This window comes from Opisthocomus hoazin, chromosome 4 (assembly GCF_030867145.1).
Source record: "Opisthocomus hoazin isolate bOpiHoa1 chromosome 4, bOpiHoa1.hap1, whole genome shotgun sequence".
Taxonomy (NCBI): Eukaryota; Metazoa; Chordata; class Aves; order Opisthocomiformes; family Opisthocomidae; genus Opisthocomus; species Opisthocomus hoazin.
In genome coordinates, this window is record NC_134417.1 from 39,343,151 (window position 1) to 39,359,223 (window position 16,073).

General features: G+C 41.1%; 1 protein-coding gene across 7 annotated transcripts in view; it reads right to left on the reverse strand.

Annotated features, from left to right (window-relative positions):
* PDE1C (phosphodiesterase 1C) overlaps nt 1-16,073 on the reverse strand; it is a 383,698-nt gene that overhangs the window by 176,790 nt on the left and 190,835 nt on the right. Inside the window, exon 3 of one of the 7 annotated variants that reach the window (XM_075418636.1) lies at nt 9,200-9,226. The exons of the other annotated variants lie outside the window; for them this stretch is intronic. Coding sequence (XP_075274751.1) covers nt 9,200-9,226 — 27 coding nt within the window. The remainder of the gene's footprint in view (nt 1-9,199; nt 9,227-16,073) is intronic. 7 annotated transcript variants of the gene reach the window in all.

Below are 16,073 nucleotides of genomic sequence, written 5' to 3' on the forward strand. Positions count from 1 at the left end.
ATGCTTCTGATACACCTATCGTGCCTGTACCCACTCATACATCCACACAATCAGGCACATTAGTATCTCCGAGTATGGTCAAACAAGTCTACATTATAAATACCTCAGATATTCTACGAAGACCTTATGAAGCATAGTAAGTACATAACAAATGGATGTTTCTACTCAAGAACCTGCTCCTCAGCAGGAGAACAACTGTTCTTCTGCATGATGACAGTCTAACATCATTATCCAGTGGAGCACAACATTACTTCAAACCCTGGAAAAGTACACATGAAATTCTGTAACTGGGTCTTCCGACCCATTAGTAGATGGATAGGATCAAGGGAGATACAGCAGCCAAAAGCTACAGCAAATTGCTTCTTAATCTTCTCTATGGTGGTGCTCATTGAAACATGTATGATGCATACTAATGTGTGATTCCTTTTTAAAGTAATTCACACACAAATGAAGCCCAAGTCCTCTGCTTCTTCTTAAGGTTCATTTTCAATTTTTGGTGTTAACACTTGCAAGTCAGCCTGTCAAAATACATTACTAGCTGTGCTCCCCTGTGCCGGTGGAGATAGTATGGCACTCAGCAAGGAGCTGCCAATGTTTTCACATGTTTCTCATAGATATGACAATAATATGTGGTAAATCCTTTGGTCCAGAGAGAGTGCAGTGTCCATGTATATATGGCATAAAGATCTGGAGGACTTCTTCATCTATCATCTAATTAAAGTTAAATGCCATCCCCAAGTTATCATCTGAAAATAGGCAGGACAACAGGCCAGACAAAATGCATTTGTTGAGGGAAAATCATTATTCATAATACTTGGATAGTCTGTTGAGAATGTGCTAAAGCAAACACCAAGCTTAATCAGTGGAAATCAAACAAAGAGACTCTCTGATGTGTCAGTGATGAAAGAGGGTTTATAGCTTTCCCAGATTTGATAAAACAATGTGTATTATACCAGAGCCACTAACAAAAGTGAGAAATTTCTCTTGAGAAAAAGTCACACTGCCAGGAAACAGCTGGTTCTCTCCTGGGGCAAATTATCTCCGCAAGGATGCCTCATCCCTTGCATTTGATAGATTTTTAACAAAATGCCTTAGGATTCCCTCTTCATCATTTGCAAGGGAGAGACACATTTATGAAGTGAGAGATTTTGAAGGCTGAAAGCTTATACAGGACTATATTGCCCTCCCCCAGAGGAGGTCCCCAGATAATAGCTCATTACCACATTAACTGCCAAAATAATGTCAATCACTAATAATTTTTTTTCTTTTTTTTCTCCCCCTCTCCTCCTTACCCCCCGCAAAAATGTTGTCCTTTGGTATGACCGCTAAATCAAACAGAGGGATTAAAACAACTCATTATCAATTCAAATTGAATTTGAGACACAGCTAAGACATAGTCACGGAAATAGTCACGGAAACGCTGCATCTCAGGGTAATTAAAATGACCAGCTTTTTGTAATTACCCAGTGTACTGAAAATTGCCTAGAAGTTGCTACAGCTCATACACTATAAATGCTTGATGGGAAAAAAATCAATGGACTACCTACCCGCTACTTCAAGCGCTGGTTCAGAGGGGTCAGCTCATTAGCAGCTGCTGGGATTATAGATTTGACCAGATAAAATTTAGCATTCAGTTAAAAAAACCCCACACATTAATTTTGTTTTCTTCGTTCTTTTGGTGTTCTATTCCCCAGGAACTTCTGGATCCTCAGCTGAAGGGTGGAGTGACATAACCTAGGAGCAGCAACTGGCAGTGGGATCCCAAACCTTAGGGTTTCCCACTTGTTTGTTGAGCTTTCCCTTGGAGGGGAAGCTTTTCGACAGACAAGACTCTGTGCTTCTGTGCGTAGTGTGCGTTAGTGGAAGACTAGTGGGATACAGAAAGTCAACACTAACATCCTTGTGCTGTGGATTAGGAAAATTCACATACAGTTAGGAAAGCGGGATGAGGAGGAACAAAGGAATAGGAAATGGCAGCTGGGGAAGGAAGGAAGCACTGGAGAAAGATGTGTTAACATTTGTGTTAACACTTATTTTCAGGAAGTAAAATCAGAATTTTTTTGACATGCAGATCTGTAAACATTGAGAGATTAGCATGAAATTGCAGTGCAAATTAGAGGAAAAGGACAAAAAGAGAAGTTCTGTACAGCAGCCTCTGCCTTTGCTAACAGGTACATTAAGCTCCAACAAAAGAAGGCCCCTTACTAGTGGCGTAAACTGTTTTAATCCAAACTTGGGAAGTGAACAGTCTAATTATCCATAGAGGGACTGCATGAGTAGCAACTGTCTTAGCTTCCTCCCTCTTATGCTACCAACATGACCATCACAGTTAATGTCATTTGCACTAAGGAAGTTTCACTGGGTTGCATGCATCAAATCCAAGTAATTCACTTTGCAGGGGTAAAACAAAATGAAATTTTTAAAAAATCAATAGTGTTTTAGAGAAAGATCATGTCTAATAGGTAATAATTTACAGCTTAACTGAATTCGTCATCGATTTTTATTACCCTGCTTATACAAATCATGTGTAAATCATGGGAGAAGAACTCCCTGTTACACCCCCTCACCAAGTCCTAGTCTAGTTCTCTGAACATGCTTCAGTAAAGGATCTCAGATTAACTAAAATGGAAAAAAAACACTTGCTGGTACCTCTGCACCCACAAGGAAAATTACATTCCAATGCCTGTAAGGAACAAAACCCTCAAAACCCCAAAGAAAAAACTAAGCGACTTCAACTCAGCTAAAAAAAAAAGGCAATGAGAAGAACATTGGATGTCACTGAAAGAAGCCAAACTAATCCAATAGGAAGGTGTCAGGAGGCTTGGTTTACTCTTCTCCATGTAGCTTTCCCGATCCATACATGCACTATTTTGTTGGGTTCCAACTGGTGGAATCAGAAGTGCTAAAACATCACAAGGCTATAGCAGAGCTAATCTATATCACCTACTCTTACAGTGTTCATCACCTGAGCCCACAGCTAGTGAAACACCTATTCTCCAGCAGCTTTTTTCCAGACAACTTTTTATAACAAAGCCTAGAAAAGAGGTAGGAGGCACAAGACTACTTTTACTCTGCCGTCTCCCCAAGATCTGAATCAGGAAAACTTGTCAGGCAATCAAGAATTTTAAAAACAGAAGCATCCATAAATTGCAGAGTCATTTTGGTTTGAATGTCTGACACCAAACAATGTTTGATACTGGTTTATCTTCATTAAAGTCTATGACTTTTGAACATGATTTTCATTTCACACCGCTTTAGCAAAAAGGGAATGAATCTTGTAAATCTAGGGCCTACACATAATTTCTTACAAATTGATATAAACAGTATCTGTAAAATCTGAATCTAGATGATACCACGATTATATTTTGAAAACCAGTATCATGTGCAGAAGACCTGTGCAAAAGCAGGAGCGTGTTACCAGTTCTGTTGAAACGATACTGAAGTTTACAGCTGAATTTCACCTACACATGAGCATGTTTAGGAAAAACCTGAACATAACTTTCTTTTGATAGGTAAGGACACTTGTCATCACAGTATTTAAGTAGCATAAGCTACTCTTCCTATTTTCAAATCTGGCAGAGTCCATTCCTTATCAAGCAAGATGTGTCATTGTTAGAACAAATTCTGCACAACCAATGTTTTTTTATGTATCGTAAATCAGCTGAAAACTTATGCTCAATATATTCAATATTTAACAGTAATTGATCATTAAGGACTTGTATTTATTGATAATTATTCAGCACTATATAAGTTATGGACTAAAATTAATTTTAGTAAAATAATAACAGCATATATGAGTAAGAAAGATTTGGTCACTATTTAATCATGTTTCATACTTATTTTGAACTTACCCCTGTTCTGGATAAAGAAGATAAGTCCCATTGCTCATGTCAGGAAACCAGAATCTATACCTGTCTCTACCAGAGCCATAATAATAAGAAATGGCTGCCTCCTTTTTGGGGTAGAAAAACTGAGCAAGATTTCAAAACCAAGAAAAAAAAAATATTTTTACATATGTGTGTATCTGTATGGAGTCCACTCTCACTGTATCATCCAGCTCTCTTAAACAGAGGGCAATCAGAGCAGGACAAAAAGTGGGAGGGCATGTAAGAGCTTCTGTGATTTTCAATGTTTTCCTCTTACAAAGTGTTAGAAGAAGAAAAGCTGGGATTTTCTAGCAGGTAAGTTTCCTCCCCTCCTCTCAACATGAAGTTGCCCTACATATAGCCAGGTAATATAAACTTTCTCCATCAATTAAAGCACAAACTCCTCTTAGCTTTAACTTGAACCACAGCCTCTTTTTCAGAGCTGTGTAATGCTGCCAGAATCTGACTGCACTTAAAATACATTAGAAGATTACTCAGGTTGCAAATTCAAGCACCCAGAAAGCTAGGAAATATCAAATTAAGGTTGCCAATGTCACTTCAATTTGCCCTCTTCACATACAGATTAATTATAGGCTTTACTTACATGACCGTGTTCATTTTTTTCCCCAAAGCACCTATGATCCTGCACTGCAATGAATACAGAGCACTCAACAAATGAATACCTTTTTCACTGAAATCAAGTGATCATTAAATTTAACAGAACCAGCTCCACTTCTAATATTATAGATATAAGTCAGCGGATCTCTTTTTGCACAATATCCAGCAGCTTTGAATTGAAAATTTGACATCAGTTTCCCTGAAACGCAGAGTTTCAAGAAGTCCTATCGAAGTTACAGGCAGCTGAGGAGGTCTCAACACCCAAAAGACCACATTTCACAAAGAATTTTGACACATCAAATCACGCATCGTGTGTGCGTGCTACTGATTAGGATATCAACATTTAATGCATCCTATATTGCTGGAGTTGGCCAGATACTATATATAAAGAAAAACTTCAGCTAAGCAGTATTATAATTACTTGCACAGCTTAAGGAATTAGTGGTATTTTTATTATTTGTAATTAAGATAACCTTGCAAGGTCAATAGATAAGCTGCAGAAATGAAAGGATACCAGAAATAAGGACTAAGCATATTGTCAAATTAAGTAAAATGATGAATGTCAAGAGCTAATCAGGGCCATGGTGATGGTCTCAAGCACTGAGAGCTGAAAGGGATGACCTCCAGAGGTCCCCTTCACTCTACATTATTCTATCAATGGCAGTGACAACCACCACCACACATAATGTCCTTACTTCGGCAATCAGCTTTGGGAGAGCACTTCATTCCAATGAAGATCTCTTTAGTGTGTCCTAACAGCACTAAAGGATGAGATTCATCCCAGCACAGAGTTTTCCTCACAGGATCTGGCCCTGGATAAATGCATAACTTAAAGATGACCTGGAATGATACTTGCAAGGCTATAAATTTACCTGCATTATGAAATAATCCAAAGGAGACAGTGGATAATTTTAATCTAAAGAGGTATCAGCATGAGTAACCCTGAAGATGACTATCAACTAAAGTTGGGGGAAAAAAGTAAGTATGGTTTCACCCCTTGTGTCACACTCTAACATAAATACATCACTTTTTTTTTTTAAAGGAAGACCACGTTCACATTCACATTTTTCTCCAAATGTATATTAACTAAATGCTGGAATAAACTGGAATTGAGAAGCACAGACACAGAGAAGAAAGAAAAGGGAAGTGAGGGAAAGGGACGGAAAAGAACACCTCTGCTTATGAGTTTCCTGCCTGATTGTCTGAAGCAGAAACAACAAAACCCTTATGTAAATTAGGGAGGGCTTGATGTTCTGGCCATGTGGTTTGTATCAGATGCCAACCTTTGTTAATCAGAGTACAACCTTTTTTAAAATAAATCATATTAGTATTTTGCAGGGCCCATCAGGATGCTTCTTCCAGGGTCATAACCATATTTCAAAGGCACTTTGGTTACATTTCCTTTTCTGCTTTATTCTTCATATATAGCATTAACAGGTCCTTAGGGGAAAAAAATACATCCATGATGGACAGATAAAATATCAGGACTCTTTTTACTCGACTTTTATCTAAAATGAGTTCACTGTAGAAGTAGTAGTTGAATCTTACTAAAAAATTAAACTGTACAATTAACCAACATGCAGCTAAACTAGAACAGCAACACACGTAATTCTGCATTAGTGCAGAGTAAAATTGCATGACTGTGGATCATAACGGAGGAAAATGTATGCCATGTAAACTAACAGATTAATCATCTGACAAATTTTTAGAAGATAAATAGGACTTTATTCCTCAGAAGTGCAAAACCGCCTGCATTAGCCGAATGTCACCCAAGCAGACGAACCTAATCTAGGAAGGGATTGCCAAGGGCTGCTTGAAAGGCTCATTTCCCTTTTAAACACAGGTAGCCCATAGCTGGCTGTCTTCAGGAGAACTAGGAGTCTCAACAGTCAAATCAAATATGACACAGGTCTCAGTGGTCCAGAGAAAGCAAAACCAGCTCAGGACCTGAAAGTTCAAGAGAGCTTTGGCTTCCTGTCTAGTTCTCCCTCTTGCTGACTACCTTTCCAGTCACTGTTTAATAAGCTACCTACTATTCACTTACCTGAGTGGAACTAGACAGGAGAGTAATAGATGACCTAAGTTCTGATTAAATATCCTCTTTCTCTGGTATTACTGCGATTAATCTACATCATGGATCAGTGGTTCAGATGCAATTACTAGGCTGGGACTAATGAAATTAGGGTGGTCTAGACAGCTGTGAAACTTCCAAGTTTATGAGAAAAAACATCAATATATTATTGTCACAAAAGCATTTGAGTCAACTCAGTTAACAGATTGATCAACGCAAGAGTCAGTGTCTGTCATTTCCAATTACAATTTTAGAAAGACTCAGATTTTACTCCAACTCTTTCTCCTCGAGTTTTCTTGCACATACCTCATCTTCCCTCCCAACAGGTCTGCACTCCAGGAAAGCCCTTTCTTTGCACTGCAAGGTACAGAGGACAGCAGTGTTTCTCCTACATAGCTAAGCGCTGCTTACTGTCACCCAGGCATTGTTACGTGATAACACTCCCCAAAGAGAAACAAAAGTAAGAAGATGCAAAAGCAAGCCAAAGATGGTTTCAGTTCAGCTGCCAGTCCCCTCCAGAGTCCAGTGATGTAGGAACTGCTGAGATTATTTTGAAAAAATGTAGCAAACGAAAAAAGAAGAAAACTGCACAACAGATGAATGTAGGGAACAAAAGTGGAGACCTGAACCAAGTCATCAGTGTTACGTTCATTGCTGGAATTAGCAACTCAGATGCTACTTAAAACCAGTGTTTAAATGAACTCCTATGCTGCAACTTCTTTTTGCTGGCTGTTACACTCCTGCAGCAGATGGCAGTATGTGCCGTTTCCCATTTAGCACTATACCTTATTCACACAGCAGGTGGCAAATTGAAGTCGTAAGCTTACTAGCCAGCTAATTTGCCCTATGTGCTGGCAAAATGTGGTTCCCAGCCATAGCAGCTACCCTTCTGCGCTGCACAGCCCTCTGTCCAGCAGCCAGCACCTGCTGAACAAGGTTATCGGGAGTAGCTGCTCGGCAACTGCTGCATGCCTGTCCCTGGAGCGGCCTCTTGCCTCCGCAAAGCTCCCACCAGTTGTTAGACACAAGAGGGCCATGAAGCCTGTCTGCCCCGCTGCCACAGGAGCACACGCCATCAGTCAGGCAGCAGGCACGGGTAACAGAGACATCAAAAGAGAAATTTCAAAACCCCATGGGGCACAGAACTTCACCCTGTAACGATATGTTTAAACAGACTGATGTATTCGGTTCTCTGCATGTCGTTGACACAACTCTGTGTTGGGTTTGTAGGAGCTTTTAAGATACTTCATCTCTTATCCGAGGCTTAGAGAAACTCTTCCATACAGAAGAGATGCTGAACACAAACCCCTCTGATGCCATGGTTACACACACAGAAAACACACCCAAGTAAGACACAGTGCTCAGGACAATGCGAGCAGTCCAGGGAACACACACACACACAGAGCCATCATTCACTCTGGAAACCACCTCAGCCCCAGAACAAATCCTCTTGCAGCAACTCAAGACCTCTGTCTGGAGACATGTTTATAATTAATTAACAACCATGACAGCAGCAAGGGAAACGGGGAGAAAAGTAGAGCTGCAAACAGAACTACAATGTCAGCACCCCATTTAGGAAAACAACTGGGGGCGTATTTACCTTCTCCCTGTTCTGGCGTCTCGCGCTATGCAATGCCCACCTGCAGAATTCAGCACAGAAATCTCCAAATCAGTATTTTCCATGGAACTGTCATAGCTCAAACCCACCTCTTCCATGACTCAAGCCACCACACTTCAGTCTATTGTGGCTGACACCTAAGCACACACGTGGCCTGCCCTGCCAATGATGCATTGGAGAGATCATCTTCAGCACAGGGTGACAGCAAACAGGAGGAGTGGCTGTGATGTCTTCGCCCATCACATCATCATGTTGGCTTACCTGCCACCTCCCTCCACCATCACACAACATTAAAGAGCACATTCAGCAGAGCTGCAGGGTTTAGACTTTAAGAAGCACTCTGCAGGAGTCTCAAATCCAGTTAAAGTCAACATGAACTAAGGATGCTCAGCACGCCGTGAGATGAAGTCACCAATTAATACTCCACGTGCAGGGGAGGGGGAGTCAGCTCAGCACCAGAAAACTTTGTGCTGCAAAGTGCGTGCTCTGAAGCAACCAAGCACAAGGGATCCAAAGAAAGAAAAATTATTCTGTCAAAGACCCTCATTGGGCCTCCCTCCTACAAGGACGTGGTAAGATAACTAGATCAAGTAGCTGTAAATAGGGCCTGTTAATCAACAGGATCTCCATTTTCCTTCAGTCTCCTGCAAAGGCATAGATCATTAGCAACACTACAAGACCACAATCCATTTTGTTATTACAGCACAAGTAAGCAATAGGAGTTAGAACCTTGCAGAAGGAAGAGAGTGATGTTTATTAGGGTTTGACCTTCAAGGATAAATATTTCTGCCCTTACTCAGGGAGAACTACCACTAACATCAGAGGGGAGGACTACCACTAGCAATAGAGAGGATTTGGAGCAGCAGCAGCGCAAGATGGACCTTCAAAGAGGGAAACAATCAGTAGAATGGTATTTCCCTGGGAACAAAACCAATCTGGTAGCAGGAAAATCCTCCTTCAAACCCCCTAACAAAACAAGACAGTCAGCTCACAAATACCTTCCAGTCCTCTGCGATTTACTCTTACCTCTGTGATGTTTTCTTGTATTTTCTCCTGCAGGAAAAGAACAAAATACAACTGAGATAAGAAGGCTCCACTGGTGAGGAGGAAAAAAGGAAAGGGTCAGAAATCAGGAGCAATTACGTGAAGTCACTTCTGGCCATGAGACTGCCCCAAACCTGATGTAGCCATTCCCTCCTGTTAGCCTCAGTGGTGGCTTCCACTAACTTCAGTAGAAAAAGGAGTGCCTTTGCCTGTATGCACATCTTGCCCTTTACTTGTAAGGCAGCATTGCTACAGCTGGGAAGGAATGAGTTACTACTCTAAATGACTTAACAGGGAGTCCAAGTAGCAGCAACTTACTTTTACTTACTAGCAGTAAAGTAGTTTTTATGTCTCCATCCAGCAGATAAGTATGGCCTTATCTGTGGAAAGCCCACTACGATGTAGTGGTGGTGACGTGACACACCCAATGACATTGGCTGTGGTCACTCAGTGGAAAACCCAAATGGTTTTACAGCAGCCTTGCTCTAAAAAGAAAGTCTAGATCCTAGCAAGTTCTCTGCTTCACCAAATCCTAGATACCACACCACAGAGTGTCACTTTGTTGAACATATCTTGGGACCTAACTGATCTGAGCCCAGGACTAGCAATGGCAAGAGCGGGTAGGCATACCGACAGCACCTCTTCTCCTCCCCAACCCTTACACCACATCAATTGTGGCAAAGGCCATAAACCTCTTACTCTTCTTAGCACAGCGGATTTTGTCTTCTACAGCAGGCAATGGCACAAGCTGCCAATGCCCACAGTAAGGCAACAATCACGAGCCCTGCTGCATGGTTACCTCTGGCTATACAGTTAGCTGCAGAGGTGTGTCAGCACCGTATGCTTTCTGTGAGTTCTTGATCCTACAAGAGCCTTTTCCAATGGTTTTGCACAGTGCCTGGCAGAACAGGGCATTGATCCCACTTGAGCTCAGCTCTGCTTTTGTGTTCTAAAGTAAAACTAGTGATCTCTAAATTTAACAAGCAGTGATGGGAACGAGTCTCACTGCGGACCGTGATGAGGAGTACAACATCAACACCCTGTTGTTTAGCCATACACTAAGAGGCAGTCCCCACCTTTTCAACGTGTAGGTAATATTGTTAGAACAGGTGTACTACTGTAAGCATCAAGTTCTGCTTTTTCATCTCTGATACTACTGCACAGGGAAAATTGTGGCTATGTCAGGCCCATAAAACCCAAAAAAGGGGTTTCATTTCTTAAAAATGAGAAGAAACATGGCAAAAAGGAACACAGTGCTATTTTCTACTTAATAAGAAGCATGAATAATCTCTTCTGGATGTCAAATGTTTCATCCAATATTACCTTTAGAAGTTACACTCATGCTTTACTTGATCCTGTATTCTGACCACATTAGAATCATAAAAATCCTAAATATTTACTTTAAAAGGATGTAAAAATATTTCATTTACACTTTTCTGTGTGAAGAATTACTTATTTAAACTTGAACAGATGCAAAGGAGCAAAAGAGCAAACATTCATAGCAATATCAAGATTCTAGCTTACTAGCACTTAAGATGCTGACAGACAAGTAGAAGCCCACTTGGATACATCTGATTCTAAGGAAATTTTTCATTTTAGTTTCAGAGGGGTGAAAAGTAGAAATTTCACTTTGAAGAGTTTAGATTCAGAAGTTTCTTTATAGTCTGACAAATACAGAACATCACTACATTTTATTGCAAAAAGAAAATGCTGAAAAAAAACCTGCCTGATTGGCCATTACAATCCAGGTTGTTTAAAATACCTAGTGCCCCAAAAATCAAAATTTCTTTAAATTTTTATTTCTGCTATGTAAATACAACTTTTTAAACTTTCAAGTGAAGGTATTTAGATGTTATTTCTTTTCCTTGAAAGTGTCTTATGATGCATTCCAGCACTGTCAGAACTATTTTTCCCTTTATTGGTTAGTGACTTTCATATTGTTTTATAAAGTGTTTCTCTTTCAGCCAAGCTTCACATTTGAGCAAAGATAACATTCGTTAATGCCTGATTAGCTAAAGTTTCCTTATATATTTTAAACAGATAACCCAGTCTTAAGGTTATACTCTTTGTATTTGAGTAATAACATCACTTCTCTGATCAGTTATGACTTTAATGTTCCTTTTACTCAATAATAGTTTTACCGCACTAGAAAACCATGTATTATCACAGATGACAGTACTAGGAAAAAACCATCTGCCTAGTCATAGGAGTTTTAAAAAACATATATAATTTTTTATTATTATTGCTGTTTATTGTTTCCACACCTGCAGTCCAGTTACAGTCAAGGTTTACACATACCAAGTTAGTGACTGCATTTACAGGCACTGAATTTGCATGTTACAGTTGAAAAGAATTTAACTAAAGGAATCCTTATTTATAGATTTGGTATCACTACTGCATGCACTTGCTTTAAAAGGAACACCACTAGCAGATTTTGATATCCAGAAAAAAAAATCCTGTATGCCTGTGCTTCTATCATTTCAAAAACAAGGTCTGACAACGCTACTTACCAATATTATAAAAAGATGGTGTTGATAACACAATGCTATTTCCATGTATAGCCTTCAGTTTACTTTTGAAAACACAACGCCAACATCTACCTGCTTTATGCTTTCAAACCACCACTTATACCTGCCTTCCACTAAAGTAGATCACTGCAAACAAGGAAATTAGAAGGTGCCTCTTAATACCACAGCAGCAGCAGCGGTTGCCTGTAATCAGCAGCCATTTGTGAATTAACAAGAGGAAACTGGAGGGTGGGGATTTGGTTTTGCTCGGGTTTGTTTGGTTGGAAATTTTTGTGGGTTTTTGTTCAGTTTTTTTTTTCTTTGGTTCATTGTATATTTTAAAAAAAAGATGTGGGACAAGCTATCCTGGTTTATCTCCCCAGGAGGAATCTATGCAGAGAAGAACTCGCTGCTAAATTGCCTTTAGCAGGTGCTCTGGGATAAACCTCAAGACAGACATGTCTTCCAGTCAAGCTCCAGGGGCACAAGATATTCTGAACAAATGCAAGATATACCTCTTTCCCGGGAGGGAAAGAATGAGAGAGGTGGCATTACTGCATACCGCACTTGTGGGCTGTGCTGTGCTCATGCCTGCAAGAGGCTTATTGATATTACCAAATCCGTGTAAGTGCAGTTGCTTTTCCTGCTGCACACGTGCCGTGCCAGAAGAACTGCTGCATCCATTCAACTCCTGTTACCTGCTGTGGAATGTATTACTCACAGATCTATATTTAGCTTACATTAAAAAAATAAATTAGAGCAAGGTAGATTTCCTTTTCACGCTGAAGAGAATTAGCAGGTGACTCACACTAGGCAGGCCCTATATTACTAGTGTAAACTAGAAATAACTTCACTCAACTTAATGCAATTACACCTGCACAAGTGTAGTATCAAGTGAGTCAGTCCTAGTACAAGGCACCTGCTGGGGCCTAATGAAGATAAACCCAGTAAGAGTTTTAAAAATAGGTATTTTGCAATAATCTCATCAAAGTGGTGGGCAGGATGAAGTTTCTTACTCAAGTTAGACGAAGTCAACAGGAGAGCTGAGCCCACTATTTCAGTATCTGCTCTTCTGCGGATGAACGAATCCTTTGTGTGGCCAGAGGAACACCACAATATACTGTCCCAACATAAAATTTGGACAGACTTATGAAAGTATTTAAGCAGCAACAAGATGTATCTAGCCACAGCCACATGGGCACTCAGCTCCCACTGAAATAAATAGACGCACAAAATTTCTCTCTGTGCTTCAACATCCATCAACTTTTACACACCTGGGTTTGGTCCCAGGGTTATGTTTCTACCTCTGCCACTTAATTCTGGTACACCCTCAGGCAAATCACTTTCTTCCTATATTTCCCCTTCAGATCCTTTTTCATTAGTTTGTTAGGTCTTCAGGGTTGTGTTGTTAGCTACATAGGGTTTTGCACATCAATTTACGAGAGTAGGGCATAACTGGAACCCAAACAACACTTCTTTTCAGTGGCTGCCAAAAACTCCCACCCTTCCTGTGCATCTAGAACCCTAGAGATGAAGAGAATTTAATAGAAACACACAGAAACTGTGTCTGAATTTGGTAACAATGTTCTCAGGCCTTATTCTTCTGACAGAGGTGAGTTAATGCGACTGACTAGGTACAGAGAGGAGCGAGGGCGGAGGGGTTGGGAGAAATAAGTAACTCTGCCAACCGCTCTGTTTTTGCCCCACAATCACACAATTCAGAATATCAACTAGCTAGATGAATTGTTCTTTCACTCCTACACAGCCTCTGAAGAATTACCTAAACCACTTAAATTTTTTTACTCATAATAGTGGCTTGGTTAACATGGTGTTATTCCACATTTATTCCACCGGGTTTGGTCTTAAGGGCATCTTTTCAGTATATGGAGTAAAACTGTGGGTGCTGCAGAAGTAATAGAAGGATTATTGCCTATCTTCATCCCTGCAAATTTATACTAAAATTAGAAAGTTAATGAGTATCACGTTCTACTCACACACTGCTGCTAGAGACCAAGAGTAATATCTGCCCTTAGTAAGGTCCCTGCAGGCTCGTATCCTCAGTGACCAGTCTTAGGCCACCAGCTAACAGACCTCCGATCAATGACCTGAGGTACACAGAGGTGAGTGCAGGTGACACTTTTCACCGAGTTAATACTTCCCAGTTCAGGAATGCCAAGTGCCACAAGCATGTCCTTAGCCTGCTGAGATGGTCAAGTGACTCAATTTTTGAGCTGAAGCTCAGAATCTGTTGTCACAGCGGCTTAATCTAATGCATGGTTTTGCTTTCCGGTTGCAGTGGGTTTGAAGGGCACACACAGTTGGTCAAAGCAGTTTAGCAAACCAGACAGACCTCTTGGAGCCCTTAAAACCTGGTGGCCTGTGCTTTCCCTTTTGTCGGCTGACAACGTACAAGTCTGGACCTAACGCAGTGTCTGCCATCAGGCTGGATCCGCGCTTCTCCATGAAAAAGAGGGCAACAACTTGTTAGGGCACCGAGAGACTAGCTAAAGCAAATCTGCTGTAGCGGTCTAATTGCCCCTAGCCGCCCCATGTGCAGGGCCCTGCCATGGCTCAGCACCCTCGCAGCACGGCTGGCAGACACGGGCACATCCCTGGGCACCAGCTGCTTCAGTGCAAAGTTCAGCATTTTAGCTTAAACTGCCAACAACGGTGGCTTTAAGCAAAGACGCTGGGTTTCGTACTGCCACAGCCGAGGCACGCGCCTCACTGCCCGCTCTATGGCGGAGGCAAAGAGGACAGGGAAACTACCAGGACATTAACTCCTCCAGCTGATGTAGCGAGCCTCACCAGAGCTTGCCTGCCATACCCTTATTTTTGTCGCTGGCATCGGTAAGCACGATCAGAGCTACACACAGAGAAACTTCTGCCTGAAGAGGAACAATTTACAAAAGCTACTTCTTCAGAGGAACCACAACTGTTAAAGAAAACAGTTGCCACAAGCAAATATTTTAAATGAGTTATTCATAGGCTCGAGGGAAAAGAGGGACTTTTCCTCTTCTATATTTAGAAGCTTTATAATTATCATGTTGAAGATGTGAGTGGGAGCTTAATCATCTGTTAACAAAAGCTCCCAACAACGTCTGTGCTTCAGGATTGGAGTCCCACCATGTCCATAGCTCACGCAAGCCCAGGCTATTCATCGCTGCTTCCCTGCAGGGCTCCTCTCACCAGCTCATTTGGAAGAACAGAGAGAAAAAGCCACCTCACCGGGATGAAACATCCACCTCGTAACACGCACGTTCTTGGAGGTCTTTCTCTTTTCTTTCCTTTCCTGCCTGACCTGGGCTTCTGACGTCCGAACAGGTGTTAAGATAACACTACTAAAAGCCTGTTTCGTAGTTTAGCAAACCAAATGCGAGGTAAGTAACAAAATTTGGCAAAAGAGAAACAAGCCTGGCTACAGGTCACCTCTGCAAGATTTTTCCTGCTCTTTTGTTACCCACCAGTGAATCTACCATTTTATTGAATGACTTCCCTCCTCTTCCTTCTTCTGCAAGATCTGACCATAATTCACGTTTACTGCTTTTGTCCCCAAATCCTTCCAACTCATCGGTCCAGAATCCCCAAGATTGCCCCTCGATGGCCATGTCTACACAGGAGGATCAATAGCATTTCCCAGCTTCCAAGCCCAGATGCCTTCTCTGGCTGTATCACGGTGGTGTAGCATTTCGTACAGGGGGTAGGCACCATCCTCCTGTGCATCACTCCCAGAGAGAGGAGGCTAAGAGCTCAGAGCAAGCTACATTTCCTGGCTGATGGGATTACTTAAATAAATTGAAAATCTTCTCTCCCAGCAGCTCGATATTCTGAATCATGCAGTGCATTACCAATTAATCGTCATCGTCACAGGATTAGTGATGCATTTACATTAGGTTACCAAAGCCTATATTAATAACCATGTATAAATCAATTCACAAAAACCCAATCTCACAGCACAGGCTACAGACTGGCATCTGTCAAAGCTCAGGATCCCATGGGAGCCCTGACCAGAACTCAGAAATATACTGAGATCACCAGACTTCAAAGGGCATGATGCCATCAACTCCTGCTGGGTTTTTAATTCCTTAATTGAAACAGGAAGACCGGCTTTCTTGCTTTACTCACTCTCTAGTCAATAAAAAAAAAAAAATTGTTTTTTCTTCCACATGGGCTGTTTACCAGAACACTCTGCTAAGTTAAAACCACTGCAGTCACAGAGACCAGTTACAGCAGAGAAGAAATGGTAAGGAAGTGGGTGAGGAAAGAAGAAAATCTTTCAGCTGGTACTTGAAATTTGATGGAGGGTTTATGTGGGATTTTTAAAAAACAAGAGGAATCATTTTAAATTG